General features: G+C 40.0%; 1 protein-coding gene across 1 annotated transcript in view; it reads left to right on the forward strand.

Moving 5' to 3' along the window:
- Positions 1-8339, forward strand: part of wars2 (tryptophanyl tRNA synthetase 2, mitochondrial) — a 28464-nt gene extending 20125 nt beyond the window's left edge. Inside the window, exons 5-6 of the mRNA XM_035677318.1 lie at positions 2307-2425; positions 5042-8339. Coding sequence (XP_035533211.1) covers positions 2307-2425; positions 5042-5493 — 571 coding nt within the window. The 3' untranslated portion in view covers positions 5494-8339. The remainder of the gene's footprint in view (positions 1-2306; positions 2426-5041) is intronic.
- The last annotated feature ends 2821 nt before the right edge of the window (positions 8340-11160 follow it).

The following is an 11160-nucleotide window of genomic DNA, read 5'->3' on the forward strand; positions in this document are numbered from 1 at the left end:
AAAAACAGATTTATCTTTGTATTTGAATGCCAAAACAATCGACCCTAAGACAACCTAAGAAGCTCTAGCAGAGTTGTCAGTTTCTGTAAGCTAAAGCTGTTGGTCAAGTTGTTCCTCGCATGATTATAACTGATGATTAGGCACTGGACGATATGAAAATGTCCTTTCATGATTATCCTGACCAAAATAGTGGCAATACTGGAATCACTTTACCTTATATTGTGTTAAGAAACAAATATTTGTCATTCTTTAGTTTGGAATCCATATTATTTCCACACATCCAGGTGAACACTCTTCTTTTGTTGTGGGAGATAGAATGGGCAAACTAAGCCTTCAGCCATGGTCACAGGCTTAGGATTTTGGAATGACTGGAAAAATATGATCGATAGATAGATAGATATACTTTATTCATCCCAAGCTGGGAAATTGCAGTGGGGTCACCCATTGTGGCAATTCAAAACAAATTAGGGAAAAAGAACAAGAAGATGTACTTTATTAATTTCTAACTGTATAAATTCTAACTTTTATAAATTCTTTTTGGGGATTAATTAAGTAAATCTTCCTTTTCTTCTTCCATTGATTTCCTAGTTTATTTTCAAGTGCCACAAGATGCCACTAAATCCTACGCGCTGGTCCTTTAAATCTGTATTTTCTATTACTGCTGGTGTTGTTAATGCGTGCTAAATATAAAGTAATGGCAGGATTTTGTAAGGGAGACTGGATGAGAGAGCAAGGAGCTAAGTGAAGTCAGCGAGGCAACGGAAAGCACAGTCGTTAAAGACGCTGCAGTCATAGACATTTTTAAATTCATCCCCCACTTCCCCTTTTTATCTCTGTTTGACAATATCTGATGTTACAAACTGGGACTATCTGTGCACCGTTTCCACATTTCCCTCACTGTTTTTACATAAAACTCTTGCAGTGATGAACAAAAAGTCTTAGATAACGAATGAATGAATGAATGAATCAGGATGTTATCTAAATGAAAAACTATTAAAACTATAACTCTACTAAAGTTCTGTGAGATTTACAAAATTGAAAAAGAGTTGATTTAAATTGGTCTCTTCATTATTTAACAGAATTACTGCAAAAAATAATAATAAAGTCAGAGAGGTGGATCCTTATCTGAGAACAACAACCACGTCTTCTAACATCATAAAAATGAAATTACTGCATATAAAATAAAACATTACCCTTAAGGGAAAAACCTCAGAAGTGCTTTTTCATAGAGCAAGGCCATCTATTGTGTGACTATTGTTGAGGTTGTCATCTACTGGTTAAACTGGACACAAGAAGAGAAGTGTGGTTCTGGGTGGTTTTCTACCACAGCTAAAATCATTTTTGCGGATAATTTTTCAATTGAGGACAATTTAACAGCCAGTCCACCCATATTACAAAAAAACTCTAGTGCTATCTGAACATGTACATTGCTTTTATTAGTCCAGGTTTTGGAATATTTGTCTCCAAGGTTTCTGCCTCCAATAAAAGAAAAACATCAACACGTGCCAACTGTTCTCATAGGGACTATTTCTTCAGTGTGAAGTAGTTCAAATAAAAATTATGAACAGTGTGTTCTGTGCAGCAAGGGCACATTGTTTCTGGAAAGAGATGTTGCTGTTGAATTTTCATAATTTCAATAATTTTCAGTGTCATGAGCAACAAAATAAATCTCAAAACATGAACAAATTAAACCAAAACTCTGCCAACTACGGAGTATAATGTAATATGTGAGTAAATATGTTTTTATAAACTTTTCCTGAGGCAGCCCTTTAACACTCCTTAATGTATTTAAAATGCAGTGAACTGAGCTGTTTTCCTTGGTTTTCTGATGTGCCATTTAAATCTTAGTCTCACATTTGAATGCTGAGAAAATGTCTGATGCAACATACTGTTAATGTTTGATCTGCAAGTCGGAGTGCCGGTGCTGCATCTGTTTTGATGCGAGCAGAGTTAGTGATCACATCAGTTTAGTGTCTCTGCACTGAAAATGAATCCATAAGCTTCATATATCTGAACAAATTCAGAAGTTATCTCTTCAGGAGTTTCTTTTTGAACCATCAAACAGCTAAAAGCTCATTTCCTGTGACACACTCCTCCTCTAATGCTCTCTGGATTTTATTGAAGAGGAAATGAATGGATTACTTCCTCCGGACTGACAGTTCCAAAGTTGCTGAACTGACGCCGAAAAGAGCTCCAACAGCGAGCCTCTCTAAGTGTCTCCAATTTGTTCTCACGTCTCGGTCCTGTGCTGTGAGTGTGTACTGTTGTTTAGAAAGCTCACGTTGTGATATGGGTTCGTCTCTCAGGTCCACTCACGTCCCCGTCGGAGAGGATCAGGTCCAGCATTTAGAGCTGGCTCAGGATCTCGCTCGCATCTTCAACAACAGCTACGGAGACCTGTTCCCTGAGCCCGGCGCCCTGCTCAGTAAGAACACACTCATACACACGCTCATCAGATCATAAAAAAGAGCTCTAGTCGCCAATGATTGGTCAAATCAGTTTTATTTCTTTAGCTCAATATCACCAATCACAAGTTTGCCTCTTAGAAAACCTCATTACACACATTAAACACACACACATGTTTCAGAGGGACAAAAGCTTGTTGGATTTTAGATGAGTTGTACATATTAAAGGACACAGTGCCACAGTGATTTAATCATTTTTGTCCTTAACTGGGTCCTTAAAAGTTTATTGTCTAAAACAATCTGCCAGTGCAGTCAGAATATTTCAACCAGTGTAAATAGAAATCAGCTTGCTTCGATAATTCTCTAGAAATGATTCATTCAGTGAGAAAAATAACGTGATGAGAGATTTTGCCGTGCAGATTACAGCATGTCCTGCAGCCATGTTGCATTCTGTTATATTTTCTGCTTCTGTGCTGTGTTGTCTTGCATTGGTCTCTCTGCCTTCACTCTGTGCACTTTTTTTCCTGACTGACTCAAACAAAAAGAAAGAATGAAGAAGAAGAATGTTTGCAAACTTAATTCTTATACAGGAAACGAGGGAGAGAAACTTTACATTCATTACCTCAGATGGCAAGATCTATATTTGCTGTCTGTCGCCAGTTCTGGGAAAGGGATGAATAAATCAGCCTTCCTATTTACTTTCAGCCACTGGGATTAATCTATAGAAGGAAATAAAAAACTCATAAAAACTCAAAATAAACTCATATCCCTGGCCAATGTCAATAAGATTTTAAATTCTATAGTAAATTATTACATTTTTAATTGTCTCTTCTGTTTTGTGTTAGATTGTTTTTATATTGTTTTGTATTTGAGGTGTGTAACCTTAGTGGGACTTGTCTGGTTAAATAAATTTTTTTTTTTTTTATGACAGAGTGACCAAGCAAAGATTACATATAAGCAAATTTCTGGGAAATATTTATGTGAAGATTTAACATACAAAATAACATTAGGACTGTTTTATTTTGAAATGTTTACTCCACTGTCTTCCAGTATGTACTCACAGTTTTACACACACATGGTTAACATGTCCAGAGTTCCCAGTTTCATCCTCCTTGATTATTAGCATCATAAAAGCACAAGATGGAGTCAGTCATGTGTGCAGTGCAGCTTTGATTAAAGAAATATTTTCTTCCTCTTGAATCTGAATAATGGAGTGATAATAGATTGGGGGGATGTCCTCGGGATGACTTCAGGGAGGGGTGGTGTCTGTATGTGTGTGTGAGCAGCCAGGAGCGCTGCAGTATTTGGCTCAGCCTGGTGGGTCCCATCATTCCTTGTTTTTGGCAAAGCAGAGTTTCCAGTCACCACCTTCCCTTTGAAACCAAACCAAAAGACCTTTTAATTTGGCTGAAATAAGGACATCTCAGGGGTGATAAACAGGACATGACACGTGGGGCGGATGTGGACTACTAGTATGAGATGGAAGGAGAGTTTGAGCTCGCAAGATTGCGGAAGTATGGGTTTGATAAATAAGAAAGGAAAGGAAATCCCACAGTCTGCTCATCACTTCATACCGGGATACGTCTGCTTCACACCGGGACGTTTGCACACACGCACACATGCACACACACACAAGGCAGCAGTCATGAAACTGTAATTCTTCATTCAGGTTCTGCAAGAACTAACGCTCAGCGATCTTTTTAGTGTTGAGTCTATTTTTTCTTTTTCAGTGCAGTCCAGTGGAAATTACTCTCATTTTATCCTTTAACTCCTAAGAGCTGTTTGTTAAAGCAGTCATTCACATCTGAATTTAAAGAATTTCAAATTGTAGTGACATCATGTTTAATAAACAAATTAACTGAAATGCATCACTTGATATAAAGTAAAATATTCCAAGGACAATAAGTTGATTTACATAAAATTGACAAAAATTTGGTTACTTTTAAACAATTGTTGTTTTTGTCAGGACATTTTTTGTTTAATTTACACACTAAAGTCTCTGAGTGTTATCTTGATGTTATTACCATACACTCCCAGCATTAAGCTTTAGGACCAGCAGTGAATGCTGTGTGGACTTTTTTTTGCCCTGGTTTGTGCCTGTCAGGCTAAATACAGACTGCTACACCCTCTGATTGATGGAAGTTGTTGGAGTAACTGAGAGGAAGATTTGCCAACACTACTAAGGGCTCTGCACATACAAATAGATTTACAATTAATATTCCTAAACGAAGATGCTAAAATTGAACATGATTTAAAAAAAAAAAAATCTTTTTTGAAAAAATGAAAATATAACATTGTCATAAAGTGTCTGGTCTTTTTTTGTTTTGCATTATCGTATTTTGCTTCTTGTGAAACCAAACCTACACCCCTACCCCTTTGCTGCGTGTCATCCCCTCTCTCTCTACCCCCCTTTCCTGCCTATCTTCAGCTGTCACTATCAAATACAGGCAATAAAAGGGCCAAAAATATATGTATGTAACAAATGTGTTAATACTAGGCCTACCGGTAAATGTTTACTGTTTGTTAACAAGTGCTGTCCTGTACTGTGTAGAACAACTCCTTCACCTTATTTTGAAAAGAATATTTATGTTTTCTCATCATACCAATGGATTTCTCAATCTGATTCCCTTCTGCAGGCTCTACACGAAAGGTCAAATCCTTGCGTGACCCTTCCGCCAAAATGTCCAAATCCGACCCCCAGTCCATGGCGACGATTGCCATCACAGACTCTCCTGATGACATCGCCCTCAAGGTTCGCCGAGCTGTCACCGATTTCACCTCTGAGGTCACCTTTGACCCAGAGACACGGCCAGGTGTGTCCAACCTGGTGACGATCCACGCCGCCATGGCGAGGATCAGCGTGGAGGAGGCGGTGTCCCTGGCCAGAGGGTCGGACACAGGCGCCTATAAGAAGCTCGTAACCGAGGCTGTGATCCAGAGGTTGACGCCCATCAGAGAGGAGATCGAAAGGCTGAGGTCGGACCCTGCTCACCTGGAGGGAGTGCTGGCCCAGGGGACCCGCAGGGCTCGGGAACTGGCTGCACCGGTCCTCAGAGAGGTCCGACAGCTAGTGGGATTCTGCAGCTAGGCAGCTAGGCTGGAGAATAAAGCCACATTTATACTGAAGGCCTCGCTCAGCACTGAACTGCTGCGGATATCAGATTTTATTCCAAAGACGAAGAGGATGTAACTCATTAGATAACATAATGTGTTGAAAAGCAGTGTGGAAAAGACTCAACTGCAGAAGATGGACTACCAACTGATTGGCCCTTTTGTTATTCTATGTTTGTCTCATTGAAGTGAATGAGGGTGCAGTGGTAATGTTGGTCTGTGCCCTCATTTGAAAGACTTTGCAGCTTATTTATCTGCCTTTGAGTTTTTGCTGTATGTGTGTCCCCATATACCACACAAACTATATTTTTGATATTATTTCCAATATTTTTGTCTTCTTGAGCTCTGCCACCGAAATAATGAAAAACACCTATTTAAGAGGTAACTTGTTATACTATACTGGTTTGGTTGTGTTCAAATGCAAATTGAATTTAGGTCACAGGTGCTGCGATCTGGTGTTGTAGAACATGTCAATGGTTTGTGTTTACACTGCAATCAGATGTTTGTACATGGATATTGGAATCAGATTGGATTTATAAAAACGGTACTAACACAGACCAAAACACAACAACATAAAAACACAGATTTTTGCCAATAAGATTCAAACCAGATTCATTGGCGGTTTGACATCTGATTCAAACATTGTTTTCCAACGTTCCCCCGAGTGTGACCGCTCAAACACAATGCAGTTCATCAAACACTTACAAAGCCAAAAAACATGGAAGAAAGAGAGAACCGTGAAAATACAAATAAAAGTATAACTTCAAGAAAATACAACCTGACATCTATAACATGCAGTGGTTTACAAACTGGGGTCCAGGGACTCTGGGACCAACAGGATTCCTTGAGTGGGTTGTAGGGGGTCCCCAGCAAAAGGAGGAATACAATATCTTAACTTTTATCACATTTTTTTGGGAAGTTGGAGCAACAAGGGACTTTCGTGGTCCAGTGTGCATCTATTGTGGGCACCTTGAAAGTTTGCATAAACAAACAAAGGTCAGGCCACAGTTAAAAAGCTAGAAAGAACAAATGAATTATGGGACGTGTGAGCAATGAACTGAGAGAGATAACTTAAACGGTTCTCTGGTGCAACAATTGACAGTGGAGATCACAGATAATAAATAATGGCTGTAATAATAGCTCATACATAGCAGTGAACATTTGATCTTCAACACAAACAAAGGTAAGTTGCTCCTGATTGTACTGAACATACTGCGCAGCATCAGCTTTTCCACAACTTTAATGACCAATATAGTTTATTCTTTATTGATTGCTCTTTTTATACTGTGCAGTACGACACTGTTTACCACACTCAGTGGTGAAAGAGAAGAACTGATGTATTATGGCCTCAGCAACAGAATAATTGTCCCATCCACTGATCTTCAGCCTGCTGCAGGGAAACAGGCTCCGCTCCGCAGCTTCAGCACGCACTGTCACACATCACGAGGAGTCGAGATGTAAAAGACTTAAAATGAGCACTGATATTAAGGTGACAGAACTGTTTGTGTGTGTGTGTGTGTGTTTGGGTATAGTCAACTGGAATTCTGCTTGTTACTGTTGTCTGCTTATTTTACTGTTTTTTGTCTGAGTATTTAAATTAAAAGAAATAAGGCTTCATGTTTTTGTAAAATCAGATTTGCAGCTCAGCAGTTTTTCATGCATATTTTGAGTGACCATAAAGTGATATGTGCGCACTAATGCACGACCTTACATTTAATGAATCAGCACACAGTACATTTTCAAACTTTCTTAGTTTTCTACTTTAGTTTTCTCTTCCTTCTTCAAGTCTTGACTCTTTCTCATCCTTCATTTGTTTTTCTCTCTCCCTTTTCTTTCCTTCTTTTTTCTTTCTAGTCTTCCCTTCTTAGTTTTTTTTTTTTTTACCACCCCCCTTCCTCTCCCTCTCATCCCTTAATCCTTTCACTCTTCCCACAGCTCCTCATCCTCCTGCTGTTTCTACTGCTACAGTTTTAACTTTCTGCTCTCTGTCATCACACTTTCTCTAATTGAAAATGCACTTCTGTAGCCCTGTAATATTCCTGCAGGGACTCGGACCATTCTCTCTCTCTCTCACACACACACACACACACTCGCACTATGGAGTTGGACTGCGCTGTGGTTTTTCCATCTCTCGGTGTTTACCTGGGAACAGAGCGTATCCTCGCTCGGTTTATTTCCCTTTGGTGCTTTTTCCCTGTTGGCATTAAGCAGCTGACAGAATATAAATAAAAATATATAGACTACATATGCACACAGCACCGGGCTGTAAATCCTGTTAGGACAAATACATGTCTCTGTGTAAAGTGAGACTGCAGTGATATCGCTGTGGTGTAGTAAGTAATCTGTTTTAATATGAAAGCGACACCGTAACTGAACCGTTTTACGCGCAGAAGTAAAAACTTTAATGGAGTCGTAATAAATGTTACTTTTTAAAGAAATAGTGGTAAATGGAAACAGCTCCAGCCCGGCAGACACTAAATAAATATAAAAACTGTGTCCATGCAGTGAGCAGTATAGGAAACTAGTAAACCTAAAGCCTCTTTACCTCCACACATTATAGGCTGCTGAAGGCTCTGACACTTTGATTGTAATTAACCTGAACTAAAAGCTGCTCAGTGTTTCTATCGCTATGGACTGTGTGTGTGTGTGTGTGTGTGTGTAGGATACATATGGATACAATTGTATCGCACTTAATGGTGTTAGGGTCAAGGGGCTATCGCACTTTCTGTAATTTGTGGCATTAATATGTCTCTGTTAATTCTCTGATATTCCTAAAGGACTTCAGCTGTGATACATCTGTCATTATATGATATTAAAATATAATTGCGGCTCCATTTCTGAGTGCTGCAGATGTTCACTGTCTGAATAATGTTGTTAAAGACACATTTAAAAGAAGAAAACGGGGGGAAACACGCACATTCAAGGTCTGAGTGCAATTTAATTGCATTTATTTAGTTTTGTGTCGAAGAATAGAATAAACTGTTTACCAGTGGTGTGTTTTTAAGCGACCCATCCAGCAAAGAATAAACAGTCACATGTAAGACTACTCTTGCATATTTGGCTCACCCAAAAACGGTCCAGTAGTGTTTGCACATCGTCCCTTAACATCTGCTGCCGGACCTCAGGCAGTAAGGATCTTTATAAAATGAACATTAGCCACAGAAGAGGTGCAGAGTTTGCACCAATACTGGTCCGCATGCTATAACGTGGTGAGACAACTACATTGTTCTGCACTTTGAGTGAAGTATTCCACTCCTGAAAATGGAATTACTCTGTCATGCCTTCGCCATCCTGGGAAAATGTTTTGCTTCCAGAGCATTTCTGAATGTTGCGCATCAGAGGGGATTTAGAGGGGGTTAAACCGAATACTGACTGAAAATAAAGTTTAGGTATAGTCGGTATACCTGCTGTTTACCCATACAGGCTGGAGCTGCATGGTATTTTTCATTGTATAATTATATCTGCGTAACATCCGTTTTTATTGTAGAATTCACAACACAAAGGAATACATTCATCTTTTTCATTGTGTTGTTATGAGCAATTTTTTTTCCAGGACTACCTAAACTTTGTCTTTTAAAATAATACTTCATTACAATGTTTATTGAATTATAACCTAGACCTTTATTATAAAAATCGCTTTCATGTTCCAAGAAAGTTTAAACGGCGCTTAACAAAACGTAACCACAGGCTAATGTCTTCTTGTCATTGCACATAAATGTCACTGCAGACATAATCCGACAGTTGATTTCCTGCTTTGATGTTTGTTTTTTACTCAGAGTCAGGGTCACCAGCCCTCAAGGAGAGCGCAAAACAAAGCGGCTCCTTTATCTGCAATGCATCCTCTCGTTCGATAAAATCACATGTGAGGCTTAAGATGTTGAACTCTGACCTCTTGGTTTTTGCGATCAGCACTTACACAATTATTAATAAGTGCGCTATTTAACAGCCGCACCGTCATCTTACGGATTGAGTATTTTACGCCTATAAATGAGCGTCAGGTGGATCTTTGCGCACGGCCTCACAGTCTCAGTTCCAGTCCTAATCCTCACATCTTCAACTTCTCAGTGCCTGCGGCTCCTGCAGTTGCTCTCCACACTATATTTAGAGGGTTTCGTCCTGCGTGGGGAATCGCAGTCCTTGGCCCGGGGTGGAAGGTGCTGAAACGACCGGAGAGCTGCTGTCGCTTCACTGCTGGCTGCGTGCTTCATCCGCGGGGTCAGGCGGGGTCAAAAGCCTTATTTTACTAATTGAACATTAACGGCGTGTTTGAGCGTTTCCGCCCACCTTCCGCGTGTCTGTCCGGTAGGATGGCGAGGTCAGGAAACAAAGGTTCCTCAGAGAAATGTTTGTGGGTCTGTGTCCTCTCTGCGCACAGAGTGAAGCAGTTCGGTAAAAACGGAAAACCAAACAAAACGCAGGATTTTTAGGACTCGTGATGTAAACATCAGGCCTGCTGCTCCATGAATTCAGAAAGTGTGTTACAGAAAATATTTAAATGATGAACCTTATAAAACAGTTCCATCTAAACCTCTGCAGAGATCCCCCCCGGCCCCCCCTCCCGACCCCCCATGCTTTAGTTTAGGTTCATGAGATGCCATCGGGGCTATAATTGGGATCTAAACAGCAAACAGTTGGTTTTAGACTTTTACTGCTTGTGTTTAACGAGTTTCCTTCCACGGTGATTTAAACTCACCCTCCTCTACACCCACGCGCGCGCGCACGCGGAATATTTACTTGTTTACTGTGCCAGAAGTTTATGCAGAAGCGTTAACTCGCACAAAATCATCCAAAACGTTTTTTTAAATTATATTTCCAATCATCGTAACATTCATATAATTCCAATCTCCGCATTCCTCTCCCACTCTCTGATTGGATTCTCAATCATTAGTTTTTAAACCCAAATCACATTTGCACATTATTTCCATTCATTATCTCCTGCGTCGTTATCAATGCACAATAACGTCAGTTTACGTTAACCTGTATGAAAAGTCACTGCGGTACTCCTGTAGTGTGTCCGCAGTGGCGTACAGTGTGTCAGTATGAATTTATGTGACCCAAAGTCTTTTCATTTATTAGTTTGTATCTGTCTTTAAATCTTCCGACAATATTTCAGCAATATATTTATTTCTTCTTTTAAACTATAATTTTATTTTCTGTCTCTTAATTCTTCTGATGTTCTTCACTTAATCCCACTGCTTCTACAGATGTTTGCTGAGCTCTACTCCAGCTGCGCACCTTTTATTTAAATTCATATAATATTTATTTTAAAAAGGCAGATGCACAGCGGTGACCTTTGCCAAGCTTCCTTTCCTTTCCCGGGGCCCAGGTTGACTTCAGGCCTGCTCGGTGCAGACAGCCTCTGACCAGCAGTGAACATCCGCGGCTCTCTTTCCACCCTCATGTTTTCGTTTTGCCGCTGACGGGAAATGTGTAAAACATTTTTTCCCTGCGCGATCAGCCTCTTGTCTCCGCTCTGTGCGCCGCTTCCTGCGCATCAGGCCTGCACACTGAGACCTGCAGCTCGGAGCAAAGTCTCAGCACAGCGACTCAATGTCTGATCACTGGAACCCGATTATCTTTAAAGGCTTTCACTGAAAGCTGTTCCAACAATATGACCTGCCTCCAGTATTATTATTATTATTAT

The sequence above is a fragment of the Morone saxatilis genome, unplaced genomic scaffold (genome assembly GCF_004916995.1).
Source record: "Morone saxatilis isolate NCDOM2014 unplaced genomic scaffold, NCSU_SB_2.0 Contig5, whole genome shotgun sequence".
Classification (NCBI taxonomy): domain Eukaryota; kingdom Metazoa; phylum Chordata; class Actinopteri; family Moronidae; genus Morone; species Morone saxatilis.